The following is a 15,753-nucleotide window of genomic DNA, read 5'->3' on the forward strand; positions in this document are numbered from 1 at the left end:
AAGAAGAGGAACCTAACCCAAAAAGAGATGTAACTCTACCCTCTTGGGTGACTGATTCAAATCATTGTTATTTGCTAAACCTAGCCCCCCAAACTAAGCTTGGAAACTTGGAATCTTCATGGGTATTCTCAGTCTACAAAGATTTCATAGAAATTTCAATATTAAAAAATAAAATCAATTGATAACATTGTTACCTCCATTATCTTCTACAAATTCTCTTCTTCACTAAAGCACAATGGCAAAATGTGAGTGATCTTGCTCCCCAAGCTAGCAAAGGTGTATAGTTTCAACACTAAAACTAGCATCCAAAAGTAGGGTTTCCAAAACCCTAGACTCTTCTCTAAGAGCTCTCCAAAAATCATTTTTCTCAAATGGCAAAAATGTTAGAATGAAGAGAGACCCCCTCAATTCCCTTTTTTATAGCTCACTTGACTCTTTTTTGTCAATATTTTTACCTTTTTCCTCCAATTAAACATTAAAAACGCTTTTCCTTTCTTTATTTAATAAAGTGACTTTGATTAACTAACTAAAGTCACTTTTAACCCCAACAAATGCTTAATTTGCCTCCACAGTCACACTGGCCACTCAAAGACCCTTTTTATCATTTTGCCATGTAGATGTTTTTTCCCTAATTCCAATAAGCTATTACACTTTGTTTCTCCATGTAATCAACTTGAAACAAAACTTTAAGCGTAATTAATTAAAATATGTTATAACTCCATTTTATAGAAATCATCGAAATGCAGCAGAACCAAGATAGAATTGTGCAGAACTAATCCTAATGATGAAAAATGGCAAGTGATCTCAATCAGGCCCTGTAAAACTCTCCTCAAAACCCTTTAGGCCCACTAATAAGGTAATCCAACACATGTGACCTAGCTGACATAAGCTCTAGAAACTCATAATCTCGTCACAAGGTAGTGCAAATATTGGGGACAAAACAGATATTTGGCTCCTAGTATACCATACTTTTTGTAAGCTAAGTCCAACGTGCATGCAATAAAGTCACATGCAAAATATTAAAAAAACTTTGACAATTATCAAGGAAACTCTTAAAGTGATGCAAAACATAATGAAATAATTGTCGAAAAATGTGTAACTAGGTTCAGTCTTCGTAAGTATGAAATGTATTCTTGTAAATATAAAATGAAAAAGAAATTATTATTATTATTGGAGCATGGGTTTCATGCTCAAGTTGTTTTATTTTATAGGCCAAGCACCCATTGAGTGCTTCTAGGGTTTGTCGTAGGTATAAGAGTCATTGTCATATATTGAACACCTTATGGGCACATTGTAAACTGTAAAGAAGAAATTATTTTGTTTTTAAAGTGTCAAAATACCTCCAAGATCAAGTCGGCCTACATGAAGAGCAACGTCCACCCTTGAAGAAGCCTATATATAAGAGGAACTCGCCCTCCATTTGGATCACTCACTCTCTCATCTCTTATACGAAGAAGTAGAAGGAAAATTCGAAGAAGGAAGTGAAAAGAAGAGGAATTCGAAGAATTCAAAGTGTTTATGGGCCTTATCTATTCATCTGGGAAGATCAAAGTTAGGGTTTTTGCGCTAGATCTTCTGGGGTTCGATTTTGGAAGCAGAAGAGAAGGGAAGGCAATCGAAGGTCTCTTAAGGCATCTTACTAGCCCTAGGACTCAAGTCAAGACAACCGAAGTCAAGAGGAAGGCTATTAGAGGGAGATCGAAGTCTCCTAGAGAAGCAACAGCATTTGCAGCAGTTGTTGGGGAGAAAAATTCCGGATCTACTGGGAGGTCGAAGGTATTGCAACAGGAGGGCGTGGTAGACTTGATCTTGGAGGGTATTTGTCTAAGTCTAGGTCATGGTAATCGTCAATTGAAAGATCTGAAAGATAAGAAGAGATTTACAGGTTTTCCCCTCAAGAGGAGGGGTTTTGGCCCTGGTTTGCTGCCTATATATTGTGTCATTGTTCTTATTGTTTTGGTAGTTGTTTGATGTATTGCACATTGGAATAATAATGAACAAAGCTAATAAGTAAAGGGTAACACAAATAGTTATCAAGTTAAGAGAATTAACATATGCATTACCCTATTGAATTCTCAACATGGTTTCAGAGCTTTGGTTCTCTAAGGGCATCATGAAGATCTCCGTTATAATGAAGAAGTTCATCAAGAAAATTGCAAGCCATCTCAAGAAAGGTATCAAGGAAGCATGGAGTTTCTTATTATCTTCAAAGAATGCATCAACCAATGAAAGGGATGAAGGTCTCTTCGCAACTCTCTCTAGTACATTCCAAGATGAAGACATCTGGTTAATTGATAGTGGTGCATCAAGGCACATGACTAGTCACTCCAACCAATTGAAGACCTTATGAAAAGGAAAATTTGCTTACGCTATGGAACTTGAAGACAACAAAAGCTATCCGATGAAGGGCATTGAATCAACCTCCATAAAACTCAAGGATGGAAGCAACATCCACCTCAACAACATTCTATTAGTTCCAAGTTTGCACAAAAATTTACTTTCTATTTCAATTTAGAAGATAAAGGAGATAGAGTAGCCTTCATTGATGGAAAAGTGGTTGTTTGGGGAAAAGACTCGAGCATAAATCAAGCAAAATTTATTGGTATCTGAGAAGGAAGGCTTTATAAATTAATATCTCTCGTAAACCAAGCCCTAGTTCACACTGAGATTAGTCCATGTGAACTTTGGCATCGAAGGTTTATTCATCTACATTTCAAAATACTTGGAACTTTAAATTCCATTGTAGATGGAATACCGAATTTGAAGGAGGATCATGAAGGTGTCTGCAAGAGATGTGCATTGGGAAATATACCAAAAGACCATTTGGAAGCAGTGCTTCGCGGTCGAAATAAATCTTGGATCTCATTCACTCTGATGTGTGTGGCCCTGTGACTCCAAAATCACTTGGAGGCCATCTATACTATGTCACATTCATATATGACCATTCAAGAAAGACTTGGGTTTACTTAATGAAAACCAAGGATAAAGTGTTTACAAAATTTCAAGAATTCAAAACTGAAGTGGAGATCTTTACAAAAAGAAGAATCAAGATACTAAGATCTAATAATGGAGGAGATTATACATCCAAAGAGATTATAGCATTTTGTAAGGAGTTTGGGATTAAGATGGAGTTGATAGTCCCATACAATCCCAAACAAAATGGAGTCGCAGAAAGAAAGAAAATATCTATTGAAGAAAGTGTAAAAGCAATGTTACACGATCAAGATCTACCTAAGTTTCTGTGGGGAGAGGCAACAAAGACAACAGTCTACATTCAAAATCGGTGTCCTGACAGATCTCTAGATAACAAGACTTTGGAAGTAGTGTTCACTGGGAAGAAGCCATATGTAGATCTGAATCTTTGGGTGTCTTGTGTATATTCATATACCAAAGGACAAAAGAAAGACGTTGGATCCTTCCAGTATGAAGAGAATATTTGTTGGGTATAGTAACTCATCAAAAGCCTATAGAATCTATATAAAAGATGGACATCACATTGAAGTTAGTCGTGATGTAGCATTCAAGAAGTCAAAAGAACTTTCTATAGATTTTGATGATGAAGAACTTCCGCTATTTGAGGAGGAAGTTGACAAGGAAGGAGAAGAATCACATAACGAAGAAGAAGAGCCAAGTGAACCTGTTCAACCCGTGGTCATTCCATAAACAAGAAAAAGACTACTTGATGCAGAAGGTCATGGGGCAGCGCAAGGATCATTTAGAGAAAGTAAGAGACCCGAGAAATATTACGGGTATGTTGCATACATGACAAAAGTAATAGAAGCATAACCATCCACCTTTGAAGAGGTTGTAGAACATCGAGAATGGAAGGATGCCACGAATGAAGAGTATCAATCTATAATGAAGAATGAAGTCTGGGAGATCGTACCTAAGCCCAAAGACAAATTTGTGGTTACTTCCAAGTGGATCTATAAGATCAAGCATGCAGCTGATGGAAGTATAGATAAGTATAAAGCAAGATTTGTGGCTAGAGAGTTCTCTCAACTTGAAGGCATCAACTATGAAGAAACATCTGCTCCAACAGCAAAATATACAATGATTTGATCATTAGTCTCTCTGGCAGCATCGATGGGATGGAACATCCACCAAATAGATGTCAAGACTGCGTTTCTGAATGGCACTATAGATTAAGAAGTCTATATAGAACAACCCTTGGGATTTGAAGTCAAAGATATGAAGGCATATGTTTGCATATTGAAGAAAGCATTATATGGCCTCAAGCAAGCACCAAGGGTATGGAATACTAGAATGGATGCATACCTACAGAGAATAGGTTTCACAAAAAGTTATGCTAACTCGAACCTTTATATTAAGGTTGTGAACATTGAACCTGTCATTATTCTTTTGTATATAGATGATCTTCTCTTACATGTGTAGAAAGTCGAATTGAAGAATGTTAGAAACAACTGGTAGTAGAATTTGACATTAAGGATCTTGGGTTGATGCAGTACTATTTGGGACTATAAATCTGGCAAGGGCCGAATGAAATCTATTTGGGTCGAGGAAAGTATGTGATCGAGATTCTAAAGAAGTTCGACATGATGGATTGTAAGCCTATGACCACTCCGATGACCAAAAACTTGAAGAGACTAAGGAGTTTTGAATCAAGCCCTTTGGATCCTTCCAGGTATAGACAACTTGTTGGCTCATTGATATACTTGGTGAATACAGTATTCTGATAAATGGTGCTGCATCCCATTTCTTCCACTCTGAAAGGGGACTTCGTCAAGGATGTCCCCTTTCCCCCCTCTTGTTCCTATTGGTTACAGAAGCGCTCAGTCGTCTCATCATTGATGCAAAGAGGGATGGAACTATCCGGGGCCTAAAGATCTCAGAAGCTTGCTTCCTAACTCACCTTCTATTCGTGGACGATGTCCTTATACTTCTCGATGGAAGTATTCGGGATACCTCATCATTCAACAGAATCCTTAATCTTTTTTCACATGCCACGGGCATGGTGGTCAACCATGAGAAGTCTTCCATCACTATGGTTGGTACATCTGTAGCTGAATCACAATCGGCTATGCAGGCTTTTCCATTTATCACACAACCTCTGGATCGAGGTCTTAAATACCTTGGATATTGGCTAAAGCCTACAAACCAAAAAATTGCCGACTGGGTATGGCTTGTCACCAAGATTGAAAAGAAAATAACTTGTTGGTACTTCAGATACCTATCCAGAGCAGGCAGATTAACTCTGATCAAATCTGTGCTGGAAGCAACTCCTGTTTTTTGGATGGCTTTAGCATGGATTCCCCGAAACATTCTCTCAAAGATTCAGAGACTCTGCAACAGATATTTGTGGGCTGGAAAGGAAGAGAAGCGCACCTTTGCTTGGATCTCCTGGAGTAAGATTGCCCTCCCTAAGAAGTGGGGGGGCTGGGGATTAAAGGACCTGGCATCCTTTGCAAAAGCCCTCGCTGCTAAAATGGGTTGGGCATTGCTGACTTCCCACAGTTTATGGACAGAGATTGTATACCATAAGTACATCTGGCCTCTCGACATCATCGATTGGGCCAGACTCCCAAGCTGGAACAGAACGGGCATCTCTTCCATTTGGAAAGCCCTCCTACACTCCCTCCCCCTCCTCAGGAGCAACATCATATGGCGCATAAAAAGTGGGAACAGAGCACGCATCGGAATGGATCCATGGAGTGGATGCGGAGGAAGACACAGACTTCACTCAGACCTGATTGCCCTCCTAAACTCCCGTGGCATTAGAGTGCTTGCGCAGATCGCTGACCCTGAGGGCTCGGACATATTGCATCAGGCTTGGAAATCTGGCACACAGTTAGACATCCCGATCAGATGGCACGAACCATGGAAAGCATACTGTGACGCCCTCTCAGAATCCCATATCAGAATTGTGGATGGACCGGATGAACTCATCTGGCAGATTGCTGATAGTGGGATTTACTCTCCTCGTGAGGGATACAAAGTCATTATTTCTCACAGAAAGCCGGAGGTGCTTGATAGATGGTGGCACCAGATTTGGAAGCTTAATGCATCGCCCAGGTCTAAGTTATTTACTTGGTGTGTCCTTCGCAACCGCATTCCCACTGACGAACACCTCAAGCGCAGGGCGGTATCCGGTCCTTCGCGTTGTGTGCTGTGCAAAGCAGACACAGAGACCACCGAACACCTATTTTTAAGATGCCCCATTGTAAATCAATTATGGCATCATATCAAACATCACATACAGTTTTCGGGCGATTGGTCTGGTACAGACCTTATCAACGCGTGGATGGATTGGGGGAACAGACACAGTGGTTCGAAATCTGTAAACCTTCCGATCATAGTAAATTGGTCTATATGGAAGACTAGGAACAGAATGATATTCGATGGATGGGAGCCTACATGGTCTCTCGTTGAAGCTGGTATCATTACAGCATATAACGAACTACCGAATCCCCCTCCCCCAAAACAGCGACGGCCGACCCCTCCTCCCAATATCGACATGAGCTCACCTTGGGCTTTCTTCGATGGGGCTGCAAACGAACATGGCTGTGGAGGGGGCATCATTATACACAAATCATTGAGGCACTTCTATCACATCAAAGTAGGACTGGGGGCTGGCACAAACAATTACTCTGAGCTCATATCTCTCCGCCACTTACTTCATTTTGCACTCAGCCATCATTGCACCAGCATCAACATCTATGGAGATTCTCAGATTGTCGTTAATTGGGTCAATAGAGTTACTACATGTCACTCACACACTCTAAATATACTGCTTGATGAAGTCTTTATACTAATGGAGGCTTTTAACTCATTTCACATATCTCATATATACAGAGAACATAACCAGACTGCTGACAAGCTTTCCAAGGAGGCCGCGGTGATGGAAAATGGCTTATGGGAAATCACTGAATCTTTGGAACAGCAGGAGCAGAAATACCACCATCGGCCATATATAGACCCGTCATATCCTACTGCGGGTCTACAAGCGACTTAACAATCAGTCTTTTTTGTTATTTGACTGCACAATATGATATATATGTAAATAGATCGAGGTTTGCCTTAAATGGCACCATTTTTGCACAATTTTTGTAAATGTAACAGACAGATATACAGCACTGATCTGCAAATATCTTGAAAATGCACTGAACAGTTTGGCATATGCGACAAAGCATCTACATATGTAATCTTTCATATTTATAATGAAATATTACGGATTTTTCCAGTGGAAAAAAAAGATATACTTGGTGAATACTCGACCAGACATGTTTTGCAGTAAATGTACTTAGTCAATTCCAAGTGGAGCCAAAGCATGATCATTGGATAGCAGCAAAGCATATTCTAAGATATCTGCAAGGAACCATCAACTATTGTCTGAAATATGATAGAAGGAATGATGTCCAATTGATTGGACATACAGATTCTGTCTAGGCAAGCAGTGAACAGGATGGAAGAAGCACTACGGGAGGACGTTTCAGTTTAGGATCCTCCATGGTCTCATGGATGAGCAAAAAGCAAGACATCGTTGCTTTGAGTAGTGCTAAGGTTGAATATGTTGCAACATGTGAAGTAGAGACGCAGTATGGTTAAGGACACTGCTATCTGACTTGTTTAAAGGACCGATGAACCCTACAATGATACTTTGTGATAACACTAGTTGTATTCATTTGTCTAAGAATCCAGTGTTTCATGGAAAGACAAAGCACATCAACAACAAGTATCACTATATTCAAGAGCTCGTACAAAATGGTGTGTTGCGGCTACGATATATCTCCACTGATGAACAGGTAGCTGACATATTGACAAAATCACTTCCGAACAAGTTGGTTGTATACTTAAGGGACAAGCTTGGTTTGGTAGATTTGTCCTCCCTAATTAAGAGGGAGAGATAGACACTTCTTCACTTGGGAAGAAAGAACGGAGGATTGGGTAACCATCTGGCATTCGATAGTCTTTGAGAATGTGGTAGGGCATTCAAGACAAGAGCAGTTGTGGACGGATATTCTTTGAGGATTAGCTACCCAAGATAAGAATAGTCCAATGGGATGTCATACTCTGTGAACACCCAGGTGGAGTATGTACCTTGGGAGACAATGATCATGGTGTTTATACATCATTAGTCTTGCTAGCATTGTGCTCGGATCTTGTAGAGAGATAGAATTGTTAGTCAAGACCTTGCTATTGACAATGTTGGTTAAGAGGGAGTGTTGAAAAATGTGTAACTAGGTTCGGTCTTCATAAGTATGAAATGTATTCTTGTAGATATAAAATGAAAAATAAATTATTATTATTATTATTATTATTATTATTGGAGCATAGGTTTCATGCTCAAGTTCTTTTATTTCATAGGTCAAACACCCATTGAGTGCTTATAGGGTTTGTCCTAAGTACAAGAGTCATTGTCATATATTGAAGACCTTATGAGCACATTGTAAATTGTAAAGAAAAAATTATTTTGTTTTTAAAGTGTCAAAATACCTCCAAAATCAAGTCGGCCTAATGAGCTATCAAGTTGGCCTACATGAAGAGCAATGTCCACCCTTGAAGAAGCCTATATATAATAGGAACTCATCCTCCATTTGGATCACTCACTTTCTCATCTCTTATGCAAAGAAGTAGAAGGAGAAGTCGAAGAAGTCAAAGTGTTTCTGGGCCTTATCTATTCTTCTAGGAAGATTGAAGTAAGGGTTTCTGCGTTGGATCTTCTGGGGTTCGATTTTGGAAGTAGAAGAGAATGGAAGGCAAGCGAAGGTCTCTTAGGGCATCTTACTAGCCCTAGGACTCAAGTTAAGGCAAGTGAAGTCAAAAGGAAGGCTATTAGAGGGAGATCGAAATCTCCTAGAGAAGCAACAAAAGTTGCAGCAGTCGTTGGGGAGCATAATTTCAGATCTACTGGGAGGTCAAAGGTATTGCAGCAAGAAGGCGTGGTAGACTTGATCTTGGAGGGTGTTTTTCTGAGTCTAGGTCATGGTATTCGTCAATTGAAAGATCTGAAAGATAAGAAGAGACTTACGGGTTTTCCCCTCAAGAAGAGGGGTTTTGGCCCTGGCTTGCAGCGTATATATCATGTCAATGTTCTTATTGTTTTGGTAGTTGTTTGATGTATTGCACATTGGAATAATAACGAACAAAGCTAATAAGTAAAAGGTAACACAAATAGTTATCAAGTTAAGAGAATTAACATATTCATTTCCCTATTGAATTCTCAACAACAAAAAACAAACAACATCGAAGTGAAAGACAATTTGAGAAGGGTGATTGGGTATTTTTGAAACCACGATCTTATAAACAATCTACACTGAAGCAAAATCAGAAATTGGCTCCAAAATTTTATGGACCCTACAAAATTATTGTGAAATTGAACAAGTGGCATATGAGTTAAATTTGTCGCCTTCTTATATTCATAAGGTTTATGTATCTTTCCTAAAAAAGGTTTTGGGACAAGTATACTAGTGCAAACATATTTTCCAAAATTAGATGAAGGAAATTCATTCTTACTTCTCTATCTCTTTGAAATCAAACCATTATGGAGTGCCTAATCAAGTGGAAGAACAAGCCTCTAGCATAAGTTATGGAGTACCTAATCAAGTGGAAGAACATGCCTCTAGAAGTTGTGTAGAAAAATGAATAGTTCATGAAGAAACACCCTAATTACAAGCTTTGAGGACAAAACTTTTTTAAAGGGCCTATGTTAACACACTAATAAGCATTAATTACTAATTTATTAATTATGTTTAAGTCAGCCTAGTGGTAGATTGCATCATGTCATTTTATCTTATATTTATAATAAAGGAAATTCATTTGTATTGGCATCATATCTTGTCTTATGTGTTGAATTCATTGTAAAAAGAGGTTCCCCCTTGAAGTGGATGGAGCCTATGAAGAGGAACCATTTATTGAATTCAATGCAAATATCTGAAAGGAAAACCTCTCTCTCATCTTATACAAAGGAGGCCTTTCACAACTTCAAATGATTACAAAAGCAAGAATATATTTATACACACACGTACAAGACAAAAGGCCTAGATAATCCAAATCATTTAACAAACAAAAAATGGTTGAAGGATCTCATCTCTAACAATTTCAAGGATCTAGCCCTCTAATAACTAGAGAAATCTAAATAGAAAGGACCATCTCCATTTCAATCATTTATGTTGGTTCATAATGCAAATTTGCAATCGTGCACCTTTAAAAAAGAACATTGCTAGACTAATAGAATTACTCATCTCAATGAGGCAAGCTCTTGGTACAACATAGCGAGCTACTAACATTTCTTGTGCTTCCTCGTCCACTAGCCAACGGTCCCCAAGGAGGTGCCACTCAAAATCAATTATTTTATTCAAAGGATATGGAACCCATCACTTTTTACATTACTTGAGCGACAAGCAATCAATTTCCCTAGCAAGTCATTTTCTCTAATCCAAGATTCCAAGAATAAATTAATTGAAGATTTAGAAGCTGCAACCATAATTTATTGCAGAGGATATTTGTGAGAGTTCAAACAGAACATGAGCAAGTACAAGTTGAATGTAGTGTGTAGTAGGAATTTATGCACTATGCTTTTCATTACAATTTCAGCCTATAAAGTTCAAAGAAGAAAACCAGAGCACTCAATTCGAGCTCGATACACACACTCCCTGAATAACTAGTACACAAACCCAAAAGTTGAGGTCCCTGTTGATGTAGCTATTGTCCAATATCAAACATTTTCCAGAGTTATTATTAAAACCTACAATAATTTTGATCTTTGCTCTAGTCAATAAAAAAGGACACTGCCATTTACTACTGAAAGCACCTTGAATCTTTTATGAATTGATCTACTGTTGACGCAAACCATGGAGGATTTCTACCAAAAGAACAAATATTGTTGTCACACTATCACCAGAGGCAAGAAACATTCAAAGGGGGAATGGAATTAGTCGAGTGTTGCAATAAGTAATGTTTTAGGGTTTTTACTGCATATTCAAATAAAAATAAAAATTTAATTACCCATACCCATCACACCAAAAAAGTTTAAAACAATGCAAATATCAATATTGTTCAATCCATAAATGATAAATGGGTTCATAAATATACTAATATTCAGAATCCACATCAATCATTGGCTCTTCTGGAGTGAAGCCAAAGGCACTGCTTTGACCAGTGTTATAACTGCGGCCTTCTAACATCTGAACATACATTTTGCATTCCACCGCAACACCTCTAAAGGTTGCTCATTATCATCATCATTCTGAAAACCAACATAATCCCACATCCTACTCAGTGCAATAAGGTAATCTATTTTTTGTCAAAATATAAGGCAAAGTCCTCATAGAATGGATGAAAGAGTATACACATACCAATGAGCTAGTAAAAAACATGGCTAAAGAGAATGGTGTCCTTTAAAATTTAATAACAGAAACTTGAAGTAGTGTTTTTTCTATTAGTCGTCTTTTGCAAACCAAAGGCCTCTAACAAACAACCATTATAAATGCTAACCATTTCCCAAGAAATTTTTTTACCATCCAAATAAGAAATAGATCCCAGAAACAAGTTCCTGGTATGGTTTTGGTTTCGAGACAGATTTCTGTAAAAAATGACACCCTTGGGTGCAATTTTCAGTATCATAGTTGTCAAATATGACCTCAATTTAGCCACTGTATCAATCCCACTGAATATCAGTCCACGGAGATTAAATAACAAAGAGGATCTTTGAGTTGTAAAGGCATTAGTGCTTCAAATCCAAGTCTAATTCTGATAGAGTCTAATGCTAATCTGTAGAACACATTTATTGCATCATTGGCATCGTCGCATAATTTGATGTTTCCAGTGATTCAACCAGATTCTTCTATCTTGATGTTTGATAAATGAGGTAAAATATCCTCTATTAGTTGATATAATCTCAATAATTGCCCATAGGATTTCATTAATGGTAATATGTAGCAGTAGAACACATTTATTGCAGCACTGCCAATGTCTCATAATTTTGATATTTCCAGTGGTTCGACAAGATTTTTCTATCAAGGTTTGATAAATGAGGTAAAATATCCTCTATTATTTGATATGTAAATTCATTTTGATGAATCAACAAAATAAATGCTTAAATTTCAAAAGACCAGCAATGGTCAATTATTCAACCCTCGAGAATATCTCAAGCAAGGTCCTTTTCCTTTATTAGAAAGGTCAAGTCCTGCAACGTCTTGCATTCTTTTTTGCGATTGCAACTTCTACATACTGGTGAGATCTAAAAAATATCAGGAGTTACAAGCTCAAGCAGGGTCTTAGCCTTGCTTTAGAAGGGTTGGCCTTGCTAGGTCTTACCTAAGCTCTCACCTTCCCTTTGGCAATTGCAACGTCCACATACTGGTGAGATCAAAAACTTTTCTAAGTTACAAGGGCAAATCACTTATGTTTCTATTATAGAGCTATATCATGATACAAAAGGCTAAAGTCCAGTGCAATTCTATTAAAACTTGAGTGCTAGAATAACTATTCTGTAATTAAAACATAACTGAAGAGATTTGCACTTGTGACTCAGTCAAGTGCCAAGTATCAAGTGTCAAAAAGGCATTCAGTCAAGTTTAATGTAAAGGCACACGAGTGTAGGCACAACCAGTACCAAACAACTACGAATGCAACGTCCACATACTGGTGAGATCAAAAACTTGAGTTCTAAGTTACAAGGGCAAATCACTTACGTTTCTATTACAGAGCTATATCATGATACAAAAGGTTAAAGTCCAGTGCAATTCTATTAAAACTTGAGTGCTAGAATAACTATTCTGTAATTAAAACATAACTGAAGAGATTTTCACTTGTGACTCAGTCAAGTGCCAAGTATCAATTGTCAAAAAGGCATTCAGTCAAGTTTAATGTAAAGGCACACAAGTGTAGGCACAACCAGTCGAAACAACTACGAATGCCAACATTTAATAAGGCAAGTGAAGCTTAATTCTGGGGGCAGGTTAATGTCATATGAATTTACAGAAAGAAACATTAAGAAAATAAAATAAAACAGGACAGAAAAGATTTACAATGGACAGAAAACAGCCAAATAACAGGGTTACCAAACCACAATGTTCACATGAGAACAAATGAAACCCAACAGCATGACAACATTATTGGCAACTTGTCGTTTGCTTTACAAAATAAAATACAATGCCACTGTAGCAAACCTAACTTATATGTATTAAGGCCCAGGAACCAAGCATGATGATGTGATTTACATATAATAAATGACACTCTAACAGCCAGTGAAATTGAAGTCATTATTTCAAAGAGCTACAAACAAAACGTAAAATATAAAAAAAAGATCAGCTATAGTTCACAATCACTGGAAATTTGTAAACAACAACTTGATGCATTTGTCACTCTCTACTTTGGCATTTATCATGCTGGGTACAAAATATATTATTAGTAGAGAATGAGTCAAATACCAGGGTGTAACCACTGACGTACTCATGAACATGGCAGATGGCCTGGCTCAACTGTTGTCCACAGGAACTGAAATAGCACACAACTGAAACCTGGAAAACTTTCCATCTGAAAAACGAGCCAATTGGTTATCTCATCGAAACAGGTAATTCTCTAAGAAAGAAACACACAAGATTCACCACTTAATGGAGTCAAGGAAGACATTGACACATCCTTGTTCTATCTAGGTAAACATGTGAATTTACTTTTCCTGTGATATGTGACATACATCTCCTTGGCTTTAAATTTTCATTGGAATGTCCTGTATTTACTATTTACATTGCCAGTGATTTATCTGGCTAAAACATTATCATAGATATATGTTTCCCTTTCTTTGAGAATTACAAAGTACTAGAACTCAAACTAGTAAGTGACTAGCATATATGGTGATCAATAAATGCAAGATTCACACTGGTGAAAGATACGAATGAATGCAATGTTCATCAGCCATAGAAGTGCTTGATGAAATCATAATACACCAATATTCAAAATAATGATAAGATTACAGATCACCATAAACCGAGGTCTGAAAACCATCATCAGCTGAACACTTAAAATTTTTCTGAACATCCTGCAAAGAAGAATTGTACAGAATATTACAACACTAATAGAATTGTCGCAGTGATTGAAAATGAATTGAATGCTAAATTTTTAACAGATAGATATGCTTTAAACTCTAATGCTTACGTGTAGGTAAGATTGGCCTTAAAACAGTTCGAATGTTTTTCTCCTTCACAAAGGCCTTAACCTGCTCATTGCCCGTTGCCATGAAAACCATCAAGATTCTTTCAGTCAGCTTTCCAGCCTGCAATGTTTTCTGTTAAACACATATTAGATTGTTAGATTGTTAATATGATAACGATCAAAACAAACCAAAACTCAACAAAATCCCTAGAAGAATGTCAATATTGTGTCTAATCCAGATACAGAACTTCTCCTAGTTCAAGCTTCATGGATTTCCAAGGCCACGCCAACTTACACCCATTTGCTTAAATCAAAAATAGACTTTGCTCAGTAATGCCCACAAATTGTCAATAGTAATAAGTCAGGTAACAAACTCAGCCACTAGTCCATCAAACAAATTTAAAGGTTAAGCTCATTTTTCACTATGCCTAAACTTTAATGCAATTTCTCTGTAAAATACAGATGAGAATAGAAACTCGTCAGAGACATCCTAAACACTGAATGAAGCATAGAGGATTGGCATTGCATTGCATAAAAACAAAATATCAAGAAAGGGTTCAAAAACCTTTAAACAAAAAAGCATACGATCTTTTAAAGTGATTTCTCAAAAGTAAACAAGGGTACGAGGAAGTGCTTCTATAAGGGGCTTTTGTTATAAGTGTATTTTAATGAAATTTATAATTCAGTAATATCTAAGTAAATGTGAAAATGGATAGAATGCCACAAGGGGTGATGAATAGAAATTTGAATAAAGAGAAAAAGAGAGGGTGAACAGAATTGTAGGGAAAAAATGCAGGATTTCCTCCAGAACACTGTAGAGATTGAGTAACTTGTGTAGCTGAATATAGAAATTAGTTGAGTTTCATGTATGAGATAAATCCCCTTGGCGGAGGTGTTGCTGCTTGCCTAAGAAGTTTAGTAGTGGAAACACTACCACTGAAATATATCTCGTTGCTGAATTATTTTGAAGTCCTCGGTCATCATGCCACGCAGCTCAGGGATCCCAAAGGAAAACGATTACCCTGGGTATGGTTGGGTGGAAGCAATGTAATGAGCTAGGCACTGCAAGGTAGCAGGTGAATTCAGCAGCTGAACCTCAGGTATAATTCTTGGTAATTTATTATATGAAAATGATTTATTTATTTAGTTTGAATTTGATTTTTGGTGGATAATAGAACTCTTGCAATATAAGAGAAATTGTTTGATATTCGTGCTATAACTGCCTTCCTTGAAGAGCGAAATTATAAAGGGTGCCTGAGTGCTTTCGAGCTAAGAATATCTGAATGGTGTTATTAATGTTGTTGCTAAGAGAAAACGCCTTTTTCGGAAAAGAATTCAGGAGGAAATGACGAGCAAAAACTAGGTTTTTCAAGCTTTTGACTTTCATTTATGTTCTCAATTTGCTTGTTCAGATGGTATTTCTGGTGAATTCCACTGCTACAGAATTAATAGCTAGCACCTGTACATTTATTTACGATTGATTACAAGACTGGAAAAATGTTTCTTATTGGGCACAATTCTATCCCGTATGTTTTGTATGTGAAATCCGTTTAATGGAACTAGTGGTGAACAGTCCAAACCATGCTAAGTACCATGGCTTTGTGCATTGGTAAGTACTAAGAAGTCATCTTAGCTGTAGCA

At 37.5% G+C, this 15,753-nt stretch overlaps 1 protein-coding gene across 1 annotated transcript in view; it reads right to left on the minus strand.

Moving 5' to 3' along the window:
- Positions 1-13,647: 13,647 nt before the first annotated feature.
- LOC149242235 (UDP-arabinopyranose mutase) overlaps positions 13,648-15,753 on the minus strand; it is an 82,160-nt gene continuing 80,054 nt past the window's right edge. The window contains exons 2-3 of the mRNA XM_089374186.1: positions 14,116-14,245; positions 13,648-13,999 (exon numbers count right to left, since the gene is read on the minus strand). Coding sequence (XP_089230312.1) covers positions 13,980-13,999; positions 14,116-14,245 — 150 coding nt within the window. The 3' untranslated portion in view covers positions 13,648-13,979. The remainder of the gene's footprint in view (positions 14,000-14,115; positions 14,246-15,753) is intronic.

This window comes from Pinus tabuliformis, chromosome 8 (genome assembly GCF_031772625.1).
Source record: "Pinus tabuliformis cultivar Carrire ecotype Pingquan chromosome 8, CPIR1, whole genome shotgun sequence".
In the NCBI taxonomy this organism is placed as follows: domain Eukaryota; kingdom Viridiplantae; phylum Streptophyta; class Pinopsida; order Pinales; family Pinaceae; genus Pinus; species Pinus tabuliformis.